This window comes from Drosophila sulfurigaster, chromosome X (genome assembly GCF_023558435.1).
Source record: "Drosophila sulfurigaster albostrigata strain 15112-1811.04 chromosome X, ASM2355843v2, whole genome shotgun sequence".
NCBI classification, from domain to species: domain Eukaryota; kingdom Metazoa; phylum Arthropoda; class Insecta; order Diptera; family Drosophilidae; genus Drosophila; species Drosophila sulfurigaster.
Window position 1 is genome coordinate 23397185 of NC_084885.1, and position 23526 is coordinate 23420710.

The 23526-nt window shown below is 37.0% G+C and overlaps 2 protein-coding genes across 6 annotated transcripts; both read left to right on the forward strand.

The window, feature by feature from the left end:
- The first annotated feature begins 1336 nt into the window (after positions 1 to 1336).
- LOC133847191 (transmembrane protein 132C) lies at positions 1337 to 12789 on the forward strand. The gene is made up of 13 exons (XM_062282057.1): positions 1337 to 2254; positions 2436 to 2746; positions 2810 to 4006; positions 4082 to 4287; positions 5060 to 5219; positions 5295 to 5695; positions 5757 to 6148; positions 6217 to 6705; positions 7492 to 7633; positions 7702 to 7825; positions 7889 to 8462; positions 9389 to 9702; positions 10517 to 12789. The coding sequence occupies exons 1-13, from the start codon at positions 2209 to 2211 to the stop codon at positions 10529 to 10531; spliced, it is 4371 nt and encodes a 1456-aa protein (XP_062138041.1). The 5' UTR covers positions 1337 to 2208; the 3' UTR covers positions 10532 to 12789.
- LOC133847192 (uncharacterized) lies at positions 10822 to 23082 on the forward strand. 5 transcript variants are annotated; one of them, XM_062282062.1, is made up of 6 exons: positions 10822 to 10914; positions 19080 to 19279; positions 20330 to 20347; positions 20590 to 20878; positions 22073 to 22313; positions 22404 to 23082. In XM_062282062.1, the coding sequence occupies exons 2-6, from the start codon at positions 19115 to 19117 to the stop codon at positions 22519 to 22521; spliced, it is 831 nt and encodes a 276-aa protein (XP_062138046.1). In that variant the 5' UTR covers positions 10822 to 10914; positions 19080 to 19114; the 3' UTR covers positions 22522 to 23082. The 5 variants fall into 5 exon arrangements, with proteins under 5 accessions (XP_062138046.1, XP_062138045.1, XP_062138042.1 ...); XM_062282061.1 differs by lacking the exon at positions 10822 to 10914 and adding an exon at positions 18143 to 18482 and having other exon boundaries at positions 20590 to 20806; XM_062282058.1 differs by lacking the exon at positions 10822 to 10914 and adding an exon at positions 18146 to 18482.
- The last annotated feature ends 444 nt before the right edge of the window (positions 23083 to 23526 follow it).

Genomic DNA, 23526 nt, shown 5'->3' on the forward strand with positions numbered 1-23526 from the left:
AAGTTCAGTGCTAAATAATGGCGCTCAACAGTGTTGGTTGTTCGGGGCGAAAGAAAGAGAGATGGAAAGGCAGGAAAACATGAATTCACAAGAACTTTCATTAATATTGCGAGATCAATGGGCAAAAAGGGTGATGAAACAGCACAAAGACTTGAATTGGTTATTATTGTTGTTGTTGTTGTTGTTATTGTTGCCAGCCACTTTCGCGTAGCGGGCACCAACGGAATTTTTAATTAATTCATGCGTACACGTTTTGACACACACACACACACACACACATACATACATACACATGTTTAAATTGAATATTTGCCAAAGTTTCATTTAATGATATGCATGCTTTGTTGTTGTCTGGTAAGCGTAAGCGACAACAACAGATTGCATTGCCCACACACACACACACAGCTCTGCATATTTTCTCTCATTTTGTTGTCATAACAAGTTTCGTTGCAAGAAATCAATGCTCGCTGCACCCAATGAGAATGCAACGTCACATACACAACACACTTGGCCATGCATCGGATGCTGTGCAACTTGCTAGCTCGCTCGCACTTACGCCTACTTACAGACGTATGGGTGCCCGTTTGCCTGCTTGCCTTCTGCACCATGCACCAACAAAATGGCGTGCATTTTCAAAGTGCATGGCATTTTAAGGTTATGCCTGATATGTTTATTTTCTTTCTTTTTTTGTGGGAGGGCAATATTAAATGCAGTTGCTCTCAGAGTTACAGTTATATAAAGTGTATATATTTGCTGTTGTAATTTTAAATATGCTTCGCACGTTCCTTGCAATTTATTTGCCATTTTGGCCGTCTTGAAATCAAAGCAACTTCAGTAGTAGCAATTGCAGCCGCTCTCAAGAAAAAATGCTCTACTTGGTACTCATCATTATACACATTTGAAAATTTTGTTATTACGCGCCAACTTCATTGCAGTACCGGTGGCGCCCTCTATGTGTCATATGAAACAATAAAATAACGGTGGCGCCTCTGTGCAACATCGAGTAGTACAAGATGTGTTGGTATGGCAACCATGTGTATCGATAGCGCTAATGCAAGTGAAGTTGCAAGCAGTGTGACCATTTATGGTATAAAAACAATCGTTTACTAGATAAGGAGAATAATCGATGGCTTGGTTTCAAGATTAATTCAAATTTAAAATGCAGACTCAATATACCGAATAGAACAATTTCTATTATTATGCATTATAGTGAAGTTAATTAACTGCTTCCTCAAAACAAAAACAACAAGAATGCTTTCAGTGCTTCATCGTTGCATCGATAGTGCGATACGATGTTTTGCACCTCATCAAATACATATTGGTGGTATATTTGAAATTCCAACGTGCGGTCACGCTGGTTTTGGGGTGTTTGGAAATGTTCGATATTTGCGTAAAAAATTCAAAGTTAAACGAAACTAACTATGTATTAAACGCTTAGTTTAATTAGTACTAAGTGAAGTGGCCGCAACCATTTCAAAAAGTGCACACCAAATACGACAAAATTAATAAGCACATTTCGATAGAGAGCAAAGCATTAAGTATTGTGTGTGCGTGAGAGCGAGCTATACCAAAGAAAAGAAAAAGAGACTCTCGGGAAGGAAGATGTGTCTATACTACGGCCTAAATGAATGAAATGTGAAAAGTGTGTGTGTATATGTAAGGCAAGGCAAGGCAAGGCAGGCGACCAACCGAGCGCGCGTGAGTGTGTGTGAGTTGGTTGGTGTTTGTGTATGTGCATGCGTATTTGCCTGAATACGTAGTGTGTGTGTTGGTGTTGGTGTTGGTGTGAGCGCCTGCACACTGAAAGAATCAATAAAGGATGTGCTGGAGATTTTTGCAACTGTGAAGCAAGGAAAAGCAACAGCAAAAGCAGCAACAACACCTGCTTCAATTTAGCAGCTGCAGGTGCAACAAAATATTGTGCATTCTACTTTGTGCGTTCGCAATGTAATTTTCAAAAACGATTTTGTGTATTCAAAATTAAAAAAAAAACACCACAAAAGTTAAAAGCGAAAAAAAAACACACGACACTAAAAACTAAAGGCAAAAAAAAAAACGTTGAAGAGAAAAAACTGCAAGTGGCAGGAGACGAAGTAGAAGAAGGAGAAGGAGAAGGCGAAAGAGAAGCAGTAGTAACAGCGAAATTGTAACTTCAATCAATCAATCAATCAATCAGTGAGGCAAGCAGTCGAGTAAGCAGTGCACAATATGAAGTGCTGCGTAATAATTGCGTGGATGCTGCTGGCGATTGCAGGTGAGTGTCCCCCTCCCTCTTACCCCTCTCACCACCACCTCTTCCTTCCACCTCTTCGATAATGCACCCCGCTCCCAAGGGTGTGCCCCTTTTTGACTGACACCTTGATTGAAATGCTTTTTCTCGACGTTTCCTTTAAATTTCCCCCCCCGTCTACAATCATCGTCATCCCGCCTCTTAGAGCTCTGCGCCTGCGTTGAAGTGCACTTCGAGGCACCGGACAGCGGCTTCTTTCTGAAGCACGCTCGCCAACCACCTGTGACACCGGAGATCGCGAACGTGCAACAGACATCATCGTCGCTGCCACCGCTGAAGACCCGTTCCAACTATGACTCGGTGCTGTCCCTGGATCGCTTCACCGTCGTCGAGACCACGCAACCCGTCTCGATCCGCGCCAGTTACGGACCCTTCTCGACGAAGCAAACTGTGCCCGCTCGCTACATTGTGCCCGACACCATGGACGCAGCGAATCAGGCAGGCGACTATGTGAACGTAAGTCGTAAACTCCATCTACCCAGCTCTCCATCAATCACTCAATCATTTTACACACTTTAGAACTCGACGGCGACGCTGCTGGAGCTGCAGCAACCGAACATGCATTTGGACATCTCGGCGCATTTGGTGCGCAACACCGTCTCCCAGGATTCCCCCGTGTTGCGTGTTCTCTTCCATGCCGGCGCCGATCCTGGCGGCCATCTGCAGCGCCAAAAGGTGTGTGTGCTCCTTCACGTGGCCATGGCCAACGAACAGCCTCTCAAAGGTCGTTGCATGCCCGAGGGCGAGGATGGGGTCTGCGTTGCCGAGGTCGTAATTCCCCTCAGCTGGTGGCCCGCATTGCCAGCGCCACGTCACGGAGCGAATGCGGCCCAATCACCGCTGCCCCCGCCGAAGGCACCGCAACGTTACGCCCAGGTGTCGTACAGCGTCTTTGAGCCACCGCTGCGGAATCCCGAACAATGCGAGCCCAAGGTACAAATCCAACCGTTGACGACGTTCGCTCAGGTGCCGCTGTTGGCCGCCAAGACTGCGTTCAAGGAATTGCGTGCCGATGACTCGGTTACGTTCCTGTTGCCCCAACATCCGTTGTATCCCATGTCCAAGCTGCATGTCCCTGTCTTTCTGCATCAATATGCCGAGCAGGAGCAACGTGTCGCCGCTTTTACGGTGCGCGCTCGCGTCAAGGCCGGACTGAGGATTATGGGTGCGAGTGCGTCGAGCGATTTGTGGAGCATTAGCATTGAGAAGGAGAATCCCAAGCATACCACCGCACGTGTCACAGCCTTTCGCAAGGACATTGACTCCTCGGCCAGCAGCAGCAGCACTTCCAGCATGGAGAGTCGCTCCAATTACAGCAGCAGCAGCGGTAGCAATGGAAATGGCAATGGCAACGAGGTCTATGAGGTCTTCTCGTGGCTGCTGGAAGTCGCTGATGATAGCAACGATATACTCGATGGGGGCAAGATTGTTTGGTCCGTCACCCATGTGTATGATGCACCCAAGGATAAGGACTCGTCGGAATTGATAGCACCGGATGATACGAAAAAGCGTTTGATTGCCAAGCTCGAGATCAACAAGGATGACATTCAGGCCGTATTGCCGATGGCCAAGATCTGGGAGGTGATGAACACGGCGGTGCTGACTGGCCGACAAGTTGCCCAGGCCATGAAGGTCTTCATTGTCTCGCAGGCCGGCAAAGTGGCGGACGTTACGCTTCAGAGTTCGTGCCATGCCGAAGACGAGAGCGTCATCAAGGTGCGTCCCAAGACATAGAGAGAACCTTAGACTTCAACTTTGATTTCATAATCAACAATCTTGTCACTTACACAGGTTTCATCGTCGTGCAGTTCCGTTTACGTGGATGGCTCCGAGCAGCGTGGCTCATCGAATGCCTCGGTCATTGTGAAGTATGGCACCTATGTGGGCGTGGCCAAGTTTATTGTCTGGATGCCCGAGTTTCCACTTGAAGTCTACATATCCGATTTCCGTTTGTCCCAGATCAAGGGATGGAAAGTGACCGACGACAATCATTACATGTGAGTAGCTCACAAGGGTCGAATAACAAATAAACTAGGAGAAAATAACTAACGAGTAGCGAATGTGTTAAGCAAGCGAGAGAACTTACGAGTAGCGATGCAGGGCCAGTCAAAATCTATTATTCAATAATAAAAAGAGTATCGACAACAGAGAGAGGAATGAATTTAAAAAAAGTAACGAGTCGCAAAATCATACGAGAGTAATGAAAAATTAAAACAGAAAGCCGGCAGGAATTTTAAACTAACGAGTAACGATTAAACTACGAGTAGCGATTAACGAATAAGCTAATAGCAAATAACTGACGAATAGTGAAACTGACAAGAAAACAACTAGACAATAACTAAAGAGTAGCCAAAAGTTTACTTTTCGTTACTTTTTTAATTCGCTCTTTATTGTCGATACTCTTTTTATCAATTTATGATAGTTGGTAATTTAATGATATAGATTATCGACAATAAAGAGGAACGAATTGAATACGTAACGAGTGGAGTGAAATCTGAAAGCTAGCAGGAATAATAAACTAACGAGTAACGATTAAAATATGAACTGAAGAACACAAAAACAAGATTAACTAAACGAAAAGTAAGAATTAATTTCGTATAAATTAAATAGTAAAGATTAGAAAAAGTCAACAAAATAAATTAACGAGTATATGGGTATGAGGATTAGCACAAAAAAGTGAATAAAGACGAGAGAATTGAAATTATGAAACGAGTAGCAATACATGTGACATTATCTAATCCTTCTCTGACTCCCCCTCCATTTAATTAGCCACAACAAACAATCGCGTCGTCGCAAGAAGCGATCGTACATGTGGAGTCAGCACGGCACCAGCTACTACAACAATGTGGGCGCCGACAAGAGCATCTGTCGAGCACGCTACCAGCAGAGTCCCGTTGAGGTCTACGCCAAGTTCTTGGCCATCGATCAGGTGAGCTTAGAGAGAGAGCAACAAATACTCAAAGCGAAGCAAACTTATAACATTTGTGTGCATACTTGTTTACAGAACTCTGGCCGCATTAGCTACTTCATATCCCGTCGCACCGGATTGCGTGTCACAGACCTTGTGCAGCCGTTACTTCGCGTGGCAGATCCCAAGATTGCCTCACTCAAGGGACGCATTCTGCAGGGCAAATCGATGGGACGCACCGATGTGCAAGTGTTGTCACCGATTACAGGACGAGTGATTGGTACAAAGGAGATCCGAGTCGGCAGCGACAAAGTGAATCTATCCAAGTTGATTGTGCGCGTCATCTCGGGATTGCAATTGACCATAACGCCGGAGAATGCCATTGAGAATGGTTATCTAGCCGAGACATCAGTTACACACAAGTTGACGGCACAATATCAAGAGGGATTGCTCGATATTGATTTAGAGTTTAGCGATGGCTCAAAGACGCCTTTGCGGTAGGTCAAAAAGCTATTGAATTATACGACTTGTAATAATCGAAAATTGTATTTTGCATAGTGATATTGCTGTCGAGGATTACTTCCTTCTCGTGGAGAGTCTGGACACTGAAGTGGTGGCCTTTGCACCCATGCTGGCATCGCATCATCCACGTGTTATTGCCGTCGGCGAGGGCAATGGAAATCTGTTGCGTGTCACTCTGTTGCTCTCGGAGGAATGTCGCTTGCGTCGCGGTTCTGGAGCCGGCTCGAGTTCCGCATCGAGTGCGTCGGTTGGCGTTGTCAAGCAGAATAAACCAAATGCTGCGCCGCTGGCAAGTGCTTTGGCCTCCATTGAGGTGGACTTTAACAACGTGGACATTGTGAGCAAACAGGAATCGATACAGAACGATGGCACCGTGGGACGCGAACGCAAAAACTATCGCAACACTGGGGATTTAGCGGACATTATTGGTGAGTTCTCTTTCTCAAGAAACACTTGATCATCTTCATCATTGACAACACTTTTCTTTTCTTAACAGTTGGCATTCCATTGCGTGACTCCAGTCAGCAATATGAGCCCACGGTGCAGGCGCGTCAACATCGCGCCAGTATTCAGGCGGTGCACAAGTCACATTATGGTAATCGTGGATTTGCTGGGGGCAACATGTCCTCCATGGAGCTGGGCATGTATGTTCTCCTGACCGCCTTCTGCTTTGCCATCATTGTCTTCGTCATCTCGTGCGTGGTTTATGCATCCAAATTTCGTCCGGCCATGATTGAATCGGGCTTGGATCCTTTATCCAGCGGTGGCAAGGGAAATGCCAGCAATAATGGTGCAGCTGGCGGTGGCGGAGGTTTTCGTGATGTGCGTCTCAAGGAGTCGACGACGAATGCCCATGACTGGGTCTGGCTGGGACGCTCCACAATCGATCGGCAGTCGGTGGCCGTGGATGCACCACCACCACAGCAGCAACAACAACAACAGCAGCAGCCAGTGCAACAGCAACAGCAGCATATCAATGCGCGTGGTAAGCACAAAACAAAAATATCCATAGGGTTTTATAACTTTAGGACTGCAGAAAATGTTTACATGCATTTGAATGCATGCAGAAGAAGGCATCTTCCACTCTATAAAGTATATCCTTGATCAGCCTCAACAGCCGAGACAATATAGCCATGTCCATCCGTCTGTCTGTCCGTCCGTCAGTATGAACCTAGATCTCAGAGACTATAAAAGCTAAAGCTTTCATTCTTTCTCGACAGCATTTGTTATGTTTGCACCCATATAAAATTTGCTTAAAATTTTCGCCACGCCCACTTCCGCCCCCGCAAAGCGATGAAAATCGTATAACAAGCGTAATTTTTAAGCTAGAGTCGCAATTTTTGAAACATACAATAAGAATTATGGCAAATTATGAATATTGCAATGCGATCTTATTTGCTTTGGCTAACAATCTGTGGTATATTTTGAATGTAGTGTTGTATTTATATACCGAGTATACCCTTTGTTATATACAATCTGGTATATTGTATATCCTATGATATATTTTAAATGTATTACTTTATCAATATACCAAATGCAACTGTTCACATAGACAATTTGGTATATTTTGCACTTTATGGTTTATACTATATCAATATACCAATTATTGTCTGTGGTATATACAGTCTGCTATATTTTGAATGTAATACCATATCAATATATCAAATATAGAAGTAATGTATAATGATGTGGTTTATTTGAATCATTGTACCGCACTATTTTGCTTTCTTCTTACTTGTCTTCTCAATGATTTCATCCTATTTTTCTCTAGATTCTCGCATGCGCATCACCAGCAATCCGATCATCACCTACGACAATGGACGACGCATCAGTTCGTTTGATCAGCCGCAGCCCAAGCTGCAGACACACATTGTGCCCGCTTCCAACTTGAACAAACTGCATCAGGAACAACAGTAAGTTGCAACAGCAACTTGCAACTTGCAACCAACAATACTAATGAAATACAACCTTTTTTTTTTAGCTATCTGGCCAATGAGCGCAAGGAGACAGCATTGGATTATAAGCCGCCAGTGCCGCCGCATCGCAATGTGGGCACGCGTGCCATGTTGCCACCGCAGTTGCCACCGCAGACAGTGTCAATCAAGGTAGATAAACTTGCAATACAAAAAAAGAAATTTCTTTTTACACAATATTATTCATTCTACTAGGACAAGGAATTGCTGAACAAGCGGCATAGTCAGCACTTTAAGCGCGAGCATATGCTGAATGAGAACAACAATGCTGCGCAGTCGTTGCCACAGCAGCAGCAGCAACAACAACAACAGCAGCAGCCACAACATCAACAACAGCAGCAGCAGCAGCCGCCACAGTTGCATCATCATCATCAGCAGCAGCAGCAGCCGGAACGTCATCATCAGCATCAACGCAGTCACAGTCATAGCCACAATTTTATGCATGAGCCAGTGCTGCGTTCGGCTCACTTGAAGATGAAGCAACAACAGCAGCAGCAGCAGCTACAGCAGCAACAACAACAGCAGCAGCAGCTGCAACAACAGCACGAAGAGTTGCACAACGCTGAGAAGCTGGTGGAGTACACAAATCCGCATCAGAAGAATGCATTTCAATTCGATTCGCTGACACCAAAGAGAGTTACCAAAGCAGCGGCCGTCGCTCAGGCTGCTCAGGCAGCAGCAGCAGCCGCCGCAGCAGCAGCAGCAGCCAACTCAGCAGCGGCAGCAACAATTGTGGCACCAACATCGCCAGCCATAACACAAATTAAAGGTAAATGAAACGAAGCAAGAGATAGCTGATATGGAGCATATTAGTTGGAGATCTCAAAAATACGCTTTAGTTGAGAACTTAGATATATGAAAAGAATATTTAAGTTTGCTTTGAAGCACATTAGTTGAGAGCTTAGAGAGGGCTTTCCATAAAAAAGTAAGATAGACAGACTTCACTTTATGTTTGAGAACTCAAGGTATATTAAGCTTTGTAACACTTTAGTTGAGAGCTTAGAGAGAAACATAGAAAGCCAGACAGAGTTGACTTGATATCTAACAAATCAAATCTTAATCTTAATGAAGTTTTGTAATTCTTTAGTTGAGAGCTTAGAGAGTGCTTTACCTAGAAACAAAAAGGAGAAATTGCAATCTAAACTTTGTGAGCCAACATTTCGTCTAGTTCATTTTTCCTCTTGTTGTCAGGACTGTTAATGATTTGCGAATTGTTCAGTGAAAGCTGACTGCTTGAAAAGCGCATAATATCGATTTTTATTGCATACAAAGTGCAGCTTTTTACATCTTTTTTTGCCACCATCTTGCTCTGTGTTAAATTAATCGAGAACTGGGAGACTGTTTTGAGTTAGAATAGAAAGCCAATTAGGCAGACAGACTTGACTCAAGGCCTTAATCAAATTAAGTATAAATGTGGCACAAAACTCATTTCAAGACAGTCTTGTTTTTGTAACTAATAATTAAATTTAGTATTTGAAGAATTAATCTGATTGATGAACTGACTTTGACTTGTGTAATTTCTGAGAATTTAGTCTCTACAATAGTAATCTGATTGAACAGTCTTTGGCTTATGCAATTTCGTAGTATTTTTCCCAATTGTTCAGATTAAGCTGATATAACTTGCCAAGCGCACAATATCGATTGATTTATATTGAATACAAAGTGCAGTTTTACAAAATCTCTTTTGCCTTACAGAGAATCACAACCACAGCATATTGAGCACCGTTGCCGATGCGGCCAATTCGAATGCCACGGACAAGATTGTACGGCTGCCGACACCGCCGGGAACCTTGACCTCATCAGCCGGAGGAGGCGGAAGCGGAGGAGGTTCGACTGCTGTCAGCAGCGAGCCAACAACAAAATCATCGCGTGTGAAGAGAGCAACAGTTGTGGGCAATCCGATGTTCTCGGCAACTGTTGATGACACATTGGCACCTGGCGAGCGTCTGGGACTTGATGATCTCGACATGGACTACGAGCAAATCATGCACTATTTCGACAACCTAAAGGTAAGAAGAGACTAACTGAAATGTTTTAAGGGGCAACACTATAGTAATCGTTGCTTTTTGAAAGGCTTTTTTGCGATTTGTTTTATACGAGAAGAAATTGGGGGTAAATTAATGAAATTTGGATTTTTTTTTTGGGATTATTTTTCGACTAGAAGGAATGAAGGAAATTTGGCTTTTCTGGCATTATTTTGTGACCAGAAATGGGGTTTAATGAATGAAACATACTATATATTTAAAAGTACAAATACATCTTTTTTTTTTGTCATAAAAATACAAAACCAAAACGCATTGAGACGTGTTTCGTGCTTCCACAAGTTGTGTAAATTTGAACCTACAATTTGAACTTTTTTCATTCAAACGTTTACCAACATGACAAAAATCAATATTTTCAGAAATGCGTACGAAATTTTTTAGATATAACGATTTAGATTTATTTGCTTCAAATTATAAGATACCTCTTAAATTTTTGTGTCGTCAAACGAAAATGGTCAAAGAAAAGTATGAGAAATAATAGCAATAGCCTAATGCCCAAAATTTATTTATTAAATTTAATTTCATTATTAAGTATTGAACCAGTAAAGCAAGAAGAAAAGAAAACTATAACCACACAGGGGAAAAACTTATTTGGACCAAACTTCATGTTCATTTAATGGAGAAAATTCAACAAATTAAATAATTTGGACTTTTTTAACGTTACTTGAAAAGTTCTTCAAAAAAGAATTAGATTTTTGGAAAATTCTACAATGCTGTTAGTCCTTAATGATGTTATGATAATAATATATAATGATAATAATAATGTTTATATCTTTTGTAGGAATCAAATGCCTGAGTACAAGAGATAATTGCTAAAATTCGCGAGATATTGTCAACATTTCATCAACGATATCAGAATGTCGTTACGCCCATGACAACGCCGACGAGGAAGCAGATGCAGATGCTTGATCAGCTCGTCGAGGTGGCCGTTGCAGGTGTCCAAAAGGGTAACTAAAATACACATACACACAAACACACACACACACACAACAACACACAACTCTCTCTCTCTCTCAACGCAATTCTAGCAATCCAAAATGTTTAAAAAGCAAGCAACAAAATATGAAAATAAGAAAAAGAAAATACTCTCTCGACGCTGAAATCAAGTCAAAAAAAAGTAAACAAAATTAACAAGTATATAGCAAGAACAACAACAACAGCAACAAGAAAAAAACAAAGGTATTTATTGCCTAGACTAAGTTCATATAGAAAGCAAATATATATATATATATGTACTTATATATACGTATAGTTATAATACCGATAACAAAATATCGCACACACCTAGCACAAGTGGGTGTCACACCTTTGAAACTCTGTACTACTTATATACCATATACTAACTGTGGTATATTTGCAGTATATTTAGTATAAAGTGCTTGAAATGAAAGCATCTGAAAGCATAGCTTGTTCCAATTGCTTCAACACACACAATTATTGCTTATGAAAATGCTTTTTGCAAATGACAAAACCCCAAAAAACAAAATACTATATATAAAGAACAAATTTAATGAATAACTAAACTTAACCCAAAAACAAAACAAGAAACGGACAAGTGTTAAGAAAAATAAAAACGACATATTTTGTACGAGATTTCGGCCTCAAATGCATATCTCTAAACTCTTATTAGAACTCTGGGAAAAAAAACCCAGAAGGAAACAAACAAAACGAAAAAAAAGAAGGAAAATCCAACAAACCATTCAAGCTGAATTTTTGCATTTGTGTATTTGTTATGGTGTAACTCTCGTGTTTCTTTTTGAAAATCAAAAAAACCAATTAAATAAAATCAAGAATTATATATGTATTGTATGACACGCCCCCCACTTGTGCTATGTGTCTGTGTACGATCCCCAAATGGAAAAACAAAAACTGTATGTATATCTCTCGGGGGGAACGCGGAAGAATTTCACAACAAAAAATATGATATGAATATTTATAATACAAACAAAAATATCGATCGCTTTATAACTATATAAGTTGACGCAATCATAAAAATGAAAATTACAAAATATTATTAAAATGGTAATCCAAAAAAAAAAAAGAAAAAAAAAAACGCGAAAAAAAGGAGAAAGAATCAAGAGAGGAGCAGAACAGAAATGAAAAGTATATAGACGCTTATGAGCTTTATTTGAACGATTTGCATAACCGAAGCGACGATAAAGCATGGGAAATGTGTAACCAAAAATATTATATGATATTACCGAGCGTTTAAGCTTTATATAATATTAATATTAAACTATTTCTAGGGTATACATGCGTATTTATTATTATTATTATTATTATCATTGATGATTACTTAATTATTATTATTATTATACTTGGATTATGATTATTGAACAAATCTTTTAAAAAACAAAAGAAAAAAACACATAAATCAATTATTATACAACAAGAAAGAAAAGAAGAGAAATCAAGTGCAAAAAAAAAGCAAAAGAAAAAAAATCGTTTCGAACGCTGATGCAAAAAGAATTACGAAAATATATATATGCCACATTTTCGATATATATATATATATATATATGTACAACTATATATGTATATAGATGTATGTATAAACTAACTGTATGTGTAACTCACTCATGCTCTATATATACAAAAAGAAAAAAAAAATGAACCCATGGCATACGCATATCCCTATATATATATAGATATATATATATGTGTGTGTATAACTGTATAACAAAATGCTAAAGCTATATGATTTGTGTAATTTATCGTTTCGATATATAGAGAAGGATATATTAGAACAACCCGAAAGCTAATTCATTCCATTAGCAAAAGTTTTCTTCTTCGTTTTTTAATATCTCGCACATTAACTCATCGTGGATAATCTATCTCGATATATATATTGATAGCTAATATCCATTTTTATATTTGTTGACTTCTTTTTCTTTTTTATATTATCAAGTTGAAGTATTACTTTGTGTTACATCATTACATCATTTTAAACATTATTTCATAATCATATGTTGTAAATTGTTCCGTCCAACAAACGAAAAACAAAACAAAAAAAAAAAAGAAACGAAACGAAATATAAAAAAAAACTAAACAAAATCATTGAATAACTAAAACAAAACAAAAAAAAAACTAAATAAGCGCGAAGCAAAAAAAAAAAGCAATTGACGTTTTTTGTATGTACAAGAAAACAACTCAGCATCGAAATTAACTACACACACATACATCACAAAAATCATTTATTATTATCTATTTAGAATTATTTAACTTTATATCTATATACGTTAATTCTTATAGAACTCTGTAGTCCAAAATCCTTCCACAACAAAATGTATAAAAAGTGTTTTCCTTTTTCCCATTTTTTAAAAATCGCAGGAAACAAAAAGAAACTAGAAAATATCTGAAATTACTTCTTATATATCAACCAATTAAAGAGATCTGTAAAAATTTCACAAAGATGTTTCTTTGAGTATTCTGCTGCACTTTTATGAACGCATTTAGATTTAAGACAACGCCATACACAATTATCATCTCCCTATATGAGGAACTGCTGAGAAAAACGATTAATTATAAAACATTTTCAGAAATTGAAAATTTGAGAAGCCTGAGGAATCGATCTGTGAAATCTAGTTAATATAAAAAGGGCATCAGAATGAATACTTAAAGAAGAGACAATATAAACTGGTTAAAAGTCTATCCCAAAATCAAACTGCAAAAGATCTCTCTCACTCGATATCGCTTTCAATCATATTAGGGACTACAGAGTATTATAATAATGTATGTACGTATATATAAAATTGAGATATAAAACTTATCGTATCTCAAATTCTGCACAGACTTGGGCATTTCTTTAACACACACAGACCCAGAGAAACACACAAATATACACACATTCACACACACACACCAATGCAGTAGTGCTTGCCGTGTCCATAAAAAACCATCCCCAGTGCTATGTGCTAGTGCCATATTTAGAAATCAATCATTCGTAGAGAAGAGGACGTCAATCATTTGGCATATTATTGTATGTGCCTAGAGCTTAACACGAGCTGAAACGCTTGTTCTCTCCCTCCATACTTTATATGCGTAGAATTAAATCATTTAAAAAAAAAAACATAAAAAACTAAAATATGAATAGAGAAACGCCGAGGTACTGACTGACTGGCTGACGGCTGATTGATGTATGATTGATGGTAGCCAAAATAACACACAAACAAAAAAATAGCCGTATTTGTATATATAACGAAACGAAGCGAAACGAATCGAAACGTATTGCAAGCATCCATCATTCTATGTTATTCGATATAAGAAGCTATGATTGATCAATCACGCATTGATTATTGGCGAATAGTAAAGCAACAAAATAATACAAAACAAAACATAAAATACAGTCGCATCGGCACACCATTCAATCGCGTCCAAGACGACCGATGATTGATCAATCGATCAACTTAGCAAATTTACACACACACACACACTTACACTTACATACAACACACACACACAAAGCACACACACTTAAGTTGTGTAACGATTCCAATACAAAGACTTTTTATTATTATGTTTAGTAATATATATTTTATAAACAATTATTTAAATAAATTATGTATTTTTATTTTTTTTTTATTTGTTTATATCTCAGAAATTTATGATATGATAAGAAACAATTTTCGAATTTCTAGTCAGTTCGAAGCGTACAAATCGTTTTGTTACATCACACTCATATATTCATTATATACATCATATATACATATATGTACTTGTACTTGTAGTATCAATCAATCAATCATTATTTTTTGCCATGCTTTTTACCAGGCCCAAAACAAAACAAAAACAAAGAAAATGAAACCACACACAATCCTAAGGCTAAGCTATATATAAATATATATATATACATATATGAATGTACTATTTGTATTATCAAAAAAAAAAACAGAAGGAAAAGAAAAAGTAAAACAGAAATTGAAACCGAGAAGAAGATGATTCCATTTTCTGTTTAATTTTTCTGTTTGTGTTTCCCTTCCTGTTTTTTTTTCCTTGGCTAAAATCGTAATAAACAAAAAATATAGTTAATAATAACAGAAAAGAAAAGAAAAACAAAAATATATCGATAACAACAATATATATAGATATATGTATATGTGTGTGTATCGATAAAGAGAGGCGACAACAAAATATCGTAATACATCTAAATTATCAACGTAAAAACGAAAAAAATTGCAAAAATGCAAATTGTTTAAGCTGCTTACATACACATATATACAACACATTGATGTATGTGTGCGTGTATGATGAATACGATACACACACACAGACAGACACGCATACACAAAAACAAACGCGTAAGAAATTAATTCGCTTGGCACACGAGACTACTAAAGAAAAAAAGTACTACGAGTCCTCCCTCTATATGATAAAGCAGTAAAATATATAAAGAAAAAAGATATATCGATAAGCATTGAGCGATGTGTAAAATATCGATGTGAAACGCCTCGATATACATACGCATATATATACACACACACACATTTATCGATGCTTGCATCGATTAATAATTATCGAAATTCGTTAAGTATGTAAGTTCCATGAATGTCCCACCTGCCTGGCCAACCCCCCTCCCCCCGCTTCTTAACGTCTCTCTCACTGAAAACCAAAAAAAAAACAACCTTTGCCTTTGCCCCTTTCCCCCTCGCTGCTGCTAATTTGCACCTTTGCCTCAAAATGTAAGACACCAAAAAACAAAAATCTATGATAATAAGAAATATATGGGGAAGAAGAAGAGATGAAGATGAAGATGAAGAAGAAGAGCCACCGCCGCATAATTGTTAACATTGTATCAGTTATTACGTAGTTGTTGTGTATGTATTGTATGTAAGGTATGTGTAAATGTGTGCTTCGAATATATCGATAAATCAATCGATAATTCTCCATCTGTTTATATTTTTTTTTTTGTAATTGTGATTGGAGCGCATGATTGATAGTATTTAAGTATTTTTTTTTTGGTTCCAATTCTTTTGATTCCCGATTTTCATCTTTTCTCTCAATGTTACGCCTGATCCCCCGCCCCGTTCTCCCCCCTAAGCAATTGCTGCAAAGCTTCTAAATATAACTATATAAGGTATATACAGCATATATAAGGAACCTAAATATATATATATATATCTTTATATATATACTATATATATAAATGTATATCAATCGTAATACATATACATGTACTTCCTCCTAAACACACTTCACTCAGCCCTTTGGCAACGCCCCCGTTTTTCATTCCCCTCGCCCCGCCCCCGCACCAACCGCTTGCCTTTTGCGCCTAAACTGTACTCAGTTCTTAAGTGTTGCTCATCGGATTCCGTTTGTTTTTGGCTTCTTTATAATATCTCTATATATATACATATTTATATATATATATATATATCTATACATATATATTTTTGTTTTTGATTTACAATTCTGTTATCTATATGAAAAAATAGTAAACAAAAAAAAAATAATTTTAAAAAAGCGAAAAAAAAAACTGCAAAAGATGTATACAAAACAGATGAAAAAATGAAATTATAGTTGCCATGTAAACACTTTAGTAGTTTATTATACTTATTATAATATTATTAAGTGGAACAACACACACACATTTTGTTTAAACGATTCAAATCAATTTGAAGCAAGAAAAACCAATACAAAAAAAAAACAAAACAAAAAATGCAAAAAAACAACACAAAAATTGAAAGATAAAAAATACTATAAATATTCAAAAACTGAAATATTAATTTAAATAAAATAATTTATTAATAAACCACATATTATGAAATGACATAAAACCAAACCATTGTTGTTTTATTTACTGCCCATATTACAGGGGAACATCGAACTAGTCTCAAGGATCTCGGAGATTAGCAAAGTTAAAGTTATGAAATTTGTTGTGCAGCTAGTTTAGGTAACAAATTAAGGGTTTGTATCGAAATCGAAGCTATTAATTGACAATATCGTAGAAAAATCAGCTAGAAGAAAAGATACATTTAAGTATACAAGAGATTATTGGAATATAAAATATATTCAATTTTATAGCACTTAAAATTGATCTGAAATCTTAGGAGTTGAGAGATTAGCAGAGCAGATGAACTTCAACTATCCTTAAGGATCTCGGAGATTAGCAAAGTTAGAGTTACGAAATTTGTTGTGCAGCTTTAGGTAAAATATCAAAGTTTGCATCGAAAGCGAAACTATTAATTGGCAATATCGAAGAAAAATCAGCAAGAAGAAAAATATAAAAAAGATTAAAGTATAACAGCTGCTGTTTCGGTATACAAAATAAATTCTATTTTATAGCAATTAAAAATGATCTCAATTCGCAAATTAATTAGAAATTGAGAGATTAACAAAACAGATGAACTTCAACTCTCCTTAATGATCTCGGAGATTACCAAAGTAAGAGTTATGAAATTTGTTGTGCATCTAATTTAATAAAAACATTAAAGGTTTATATCGAAAGCGAAACTATGAATTTAAAAAAACTACATCTAAGAATAAAAGAGATTAATAGGAAAAGAAACACATGAGTATAGGGATTATTGTATCTCCAATAAGTATAACAGCTGCTGTTTCGGAATTTATTTAGTTGAATACAAAATAAGTTTAAATTGTATAGCAATTAAAATGATCTAATATCAACTATGCCGTAGGAATTGAGAGATTAGCAGAGCAGATGATACAAAATTCTAAGCACATGTTCTTCAATCAATGTATAATCGAGTTGACTTTTAGTTGCTTGATTAAAAGCCCAATAACTATAACAAGAAATGAGCTTATATGAGAATGTTTATCGCCCATATACAAGCTGTATTTTTATACGTAAGCTCCAGATGCGTTTCGCTATATAGACAACACAATATATTTTGCCAATTGGCCTTATAAAGTTGTGTTCTTGAAATTTACGCAACATTTGGCGCTTCTTTTGACGCGTGATCTTGACGACGATTGTTGGCGATCGATCCAACGATCCAACGATCGACGATGGCGTCAACCTGCATCGTTATCAAGAACGTAAGCGAACCCAAGATCCGAACCCGATGCTCTTCTCATTCTCTTCCTCCTCCCACAGACAGACACCGGATCGATCGCCCACGCCCCTTTCTAGCACAAACAGCAATGGCCATGTCCGCCCACTTAAACCGAGGATCAATACGAAATGAAAATGAAAAAAAAAAAAAAAAACATATTTAAGTGCGTTCTACATCTAATTCCAATTGTTAGAACTTCCAATTTGAGCAAAAAACCCGACGACACCGACATTTTGCCACACCAAAAGATCTCGTCTAAGTGTGTGTGTGTGTTTGATTCGACTTTCATTTCTATCTGCGATCTGTGTTTGTGTGATCGAGCGACTCAGCGAAGCATATAAAAGCCATGGCAGAAGCGTTTCCATGTTTCAGTTGCTTCCAAATTTTCGTGCACTCTTCAAGTCGACTTAATTTCCTTTGATTTTGATTTTGTCGTTTCTTTTTTTTTTTTTCTTTTGCTAAAATTTGTTTTTTTTTTTGTGTGTGTGTGTGTGAATCGTTAAAAGATATACCATATATATATATATATATAAATCGAAATCGCTAAGATGTCTTATATCGGCAACGCATCGGATTTGGAGTGTGAAAAGAACGAGTTCCCGAGGCCGCAACGTCCGACGGGCATCGTTACCAAAATGGCCGCCCACAAGCTTTCGGCGGAGCCGAAGTGGGCCGACAAACGAGAGGATGATTCCGATTCCGAGGTCTCTTCGCCCGATAATTTCCTAACCAAAGGTGCCCAGTCAAAAGTCCAATTTATTAGTACTATCTTTATGAACTCAGCAATGGATTGAGCTACAGCTATCAAATTTAGTTTATAAAATAGCTTAATCAATTGTAATTGAAATTCACTAAAGAGTTCATGGCAAATTTACAATATTTTCGAAGTAATCTACAGATTAGAATCTATCTAATTCCAATAATTGCATGGTTAATGTGTAAAAAAGAAAAGTGCGAGGATGATCCCGATTCCGAAGTCTCCTCGCCTAATAATTTCCTAACCAAAGGTGCCCAGGCGAAAATCCAACTTTATGTACTATCCATGTGTATTTTTGACCTATTTGAACTCAGCAATGGATTGAGCTATAGCTATCAAATTTATCTTAACAAGTAGCTCAATCAATTGTAATTGAAATTCACTCAAGAGTTCATTGGCTATTTACAACATTTTCCAAGATAATTCAAATAATTGCATGGTTAAAGTGTAAAAAAGTACAATAACTGTAGCAAGCATCATCAACTAGAACTAGAACTAGCAAAAAACCCATCATATAGTGTACTAACTGTATTAAAATCAAACAAAACAAAAACAAACTTCATCACAACTTACAGGCGCCTTTCTACTGACACCATCCTATGAACTATCCATGGAACGAGCTGCTCTAATTTGTGAAAAAATGAGTTTCAAGGGATGTTTCAGCTTGACGAAAACGGCTACAGGAATTCTGTTTAAATTCTCACATCCAGATGACTATCAGGCGGTGTTCAAGAAGGGATTCCACAAAGTGACCGGTGCACGTTTCTATCGCAAAGTAAGTTCATTATTCTCCTCCTCCTCCTTTTCCTATACACACAAATCATTTACACTTTCCTGAAGGTCGCTCTTAAAGTGGGTACGAAATTTCAACATGAAATATACTAAGATGAAGTTAGAGCAGATTTTGGCAGAGTTCATTTTTGTAGTTTTCCAGATCGTATTATAGCAAAGTGTAGTGTTATTACTTTTTAAGATATTCTACTTTCAATAGTATCAAATTATATAATATATTCTTGATCTGAGCTTAACTTGAGAAGTCATGGATATATTTATAAATATTATCGTACTTTCGAAAATTATCGGAAATTTATTGATATTGTAGCTTTAAAACTTGAATAAGAATAAGGAATAGCTATAGCAATTATTTAGGTTTCAAATGGGAAGTTAAATGAGTTTTATGCCTTTGTCGATTAGAAGTAAATAAAAATAATAAGATTCCAATAGAATTGAAACTAATTAAGATAGAATTATTTAAGAGATTTAAAAATGATTGAAATGATTAAATAGTTATTGTTTGAAACTTAATAAAAAAAAGTGAAGATCAACAATCTTACCAACAATTTCATATAGTTTTATTTATAATCTTAGGATAAAATTGTTACCAAAAATTTCTTATAGATTTACAACCCATTTATAGGATAAAATACTTTCGAAGATTTAAGATTTAAAAAAAGATCAACAATCTTCCTTAAATTTTCGTATAGATTTCCCACTTTTTAATAATCATAGGATATAATTCATTCTAATATTCCAAAAAGGATTAACGAATTACTCAAGTAAAGTAGAGAAATCTCTGAAATATTTGTTTTTACAAAGAAATTGAAATTAAATTAAGACCCTTCACCATATGCAATAAGGTAAATGAACGATCAATGTTTGTGTAAAATAACTATTCCAAAATTTGTATAATCCAGTAGTTGTAGCTTAATCTAACCCTCGTTGTAGTAGCGCTCATTCTGTCCAGGCACCTCATCCAAATATGAATATGTGTTTAGTATGAGATTGTCTGAAATCTGAAACTTGAATCTTTCCCACATTTTTGCAGCAAACATTCTCGCGCAGTGTGGGTACAATATTGGCAAAGACATAAACCGAGAATATCGCCAACATCATCACCATCCCAAAAACAAAAAAAAAAAAAACAAAATCAATTCATTCAACTGTAACCAAAAATCATAGTAGAGAACGTTTTGCCATTTGAATGCAAATTGTGATTGTGTACACTAATCTCTCTCTTTTCTCCTCTCTCTTTCTCTCTTTGGTTTACTGAGACTATTTTCCACTATTTTCATAATTTCCACATAGATTGCCATACCGTGTCGACCAAGGAAAACATTCACGCTCTACGTGCTCGATGTGCCCGAAGATTTGCCTGTGGAGGACATCAGGCATGCGATGTACAAGTTCGATTCGGTTGTCGAGGTTGTCCGATTGCACATCTATTCGAGTCCCAGCTTGGCCAGCAGCAGCAGCAGCGGAGGCATCTCCGGCAGCGTCGGCCTGGACAAGGGAGGCGTTGAAGGTGAGCAGCAGCTGACGGGCATCAGCAGCAGCCAGACTCAAATGCAAACCCTACGTCGCGCCGCCATACGAAGTAATATCCCAACAACCAATATTCCACATCCACAACTATCCTTTTATCATATATCACATATATCGATTCCTATTTTCCCGCAAAACTAAGCAATTTTGATAATAGGTTTAATATATAAAATATTTTCCTTTTCTTTACTATTTCTCTCCGAAAACTTTTCTTTTCTCTTAATTAACTAAAACTCTTATTTTTATAATAGGTTTCGATATATAATATATTTTCCTTCCCTTTACTATCGGTTCCTTTGCTATCGGTTCCATTACTATCGATTCCTTACCCGAAAACTTTCCTTTTTTCTCAACTAACTGTAACTCTCAATTTATTAGCTTGATTTCTTTTGCGTAAGCAATTTTGAGAATAGGTTGCGATATATAGTAATTTATTTTTCCTTTTTCTATTATATTTGTGCCCGAAAACTTATTTGCTTAAACTAAAATTCTCAACCTAGTTGCTGGATTATTTTGAGTGCCAGTAATATTCGATTTTTTGCTAATATGTTTCAATATTCATTCCTTTACTATCGATTCCATTAGTATCGATTCCCATTTGTCCCCGAAAATATATTTGTTTGATTATAATACACACAATATATTTTCCCTTCCCATACTATCGATTCCCATTTGTCCCCGAAAACTTTTCTTTTATCTAAATTAACTAAAACTCTTGATTTCTTTTGTGTCAGCAATTTTGATAGGTTCTGATATAATATAATATATATTCTTTACTATATATCGATTCCTATTCCTAACTTAAACTCTCAATTTCTTTTCTTTATTATTTTGATTTGATTTTTCACCAATATATTTCTTATACACATTTATTTTACTTTCCTTTTTACTATATAACCGATTTCCCGATTTGTCCCTGAAGACTTCTTTGCTCTAAACTCGAACTTAAACTCTCAATGCTTGATTTCTTAGTGTAAGCAATTTTGATAGGTTTCAATATTTAATATAATTTCCTTTCCTTTAATATAATTTCCTTTCCATAATAATATATTTTTCCTATATCGATTCCTATTTGTATCCTGAAAACTTCTTTGCACTCTATACTACATTTTTGTTGCTTGTAAGCAGTATTAGTTTATTCGCTAATAGGTTAATCGATATAGTACAAATCGCACACACATGCATTTAGAATATATGAATTTGATTTGAAATTTGAAATTGTATTATGCACATTTCCGGTGGATAGGCAGTAGTGCCAAGAGCGTTATCGGAGGCGGCGGAGGGGTCGGAATTGTGGCGGATGCGATTGAGAAATCGGAGCGTCCGGAACGTCGTGAGCTGCCGCCAGCTGTTATACGCATCACACTGGCCTCGATGGATGAGTACAACATACTGCTGCAGAACGGTCTCAATTTCTACGATGCCACATTCTTTCCCACCGAGGCGAACATCTCCCTAAAAGGCGCCAAGATCGACTACAAGCGTCGGTAAGCAACAACTTCCTTTCCCATTCTCTTTGCTCTCTGTCTCTGTCTCTGTCTAACTACGCTCTCTATCTCTGTCTCTGTCTCTGGCAGCATGCTTGATGGCTCGATACCGGGGCGTGTGCGCGAACTTTTGCCCGTATTCGATGCAGCTGGCTTCTGCAAGCTGCCACCGCCCACTAGCAAGCTAATTAAGCCACCGAGGTCATAAGTCAAAACGGCAAAAAGAAAAAAAAAACGACGACTTCAACGTTGATGATGATCATGATGATGATGATGACGATGACAACCCCACATGTTCCGGCTAGCTAAGCAAAAAAAAAAAACACCACAGCAACAATTCTGTAGACGGATGGAATCGACAACAAAAACAACAACTACATCTATAATCATATAATAATAATTCCTCTTTTGGCTAAACAAAAACAAACAAAATAATTCCATTTTCCAAACTCTTTTTTTTTTTTTTTTTTTCTTTTGCTCTATTATCATTAAAGGCCCATAAAAGGCTTAGCGTCTAATTTGTTTGATTGTCTAACAATAATAAAAAACAACAACAACAAAAATGAAGAAAAATACTATACAAAAACAAAAAAAAAAAAGCAAAAATTAAGAAAAACACTTTTCAAACGGCAAACGGAAATGAACCGTCAAAAACTAATTCAATTAAATCGTTTTCAAGCCTTAACCCCAAAAACAACTATCTATGTAATTCCACCCACGCTTCTCACACAAATATCATACCTATATATGGAAACGAATTGAAAATATATATCCAAAGAGATATTTGATTTTGGCTGGGTCGGGCGGGCGCACGGGGCGTATGAAAAATGTGTGTGAAGCAAATAAAACACTGCTATTTCAGTGAACAGCAGAAAGACAAACCAAATCTAACGGGATTTTTGCTAGTTTCTTTTCTCTATGTGCGTATAAAAGGAAACACGATCAAGGATAATTCAGATAGATGATCGTGGTATAAATATGATGCTCGTATTATAGTTTCTTTTGATAGAAATATAACGTATAAAGAAAAAGTACTTACCGCAGATGCTCTTGGCATTCCGATCTATATACTATATAAAGTAGTTTCCTTAGACGATTTGATGAAGCATGGTTTTAATGTGAATGCAAATTCTTTGAAGCACATTTTTGTGTTAAATGTTTAAGCATGATTTCCATGTGAGTTGAAATTGTTTTAAGCACATTTTTGTGTTAA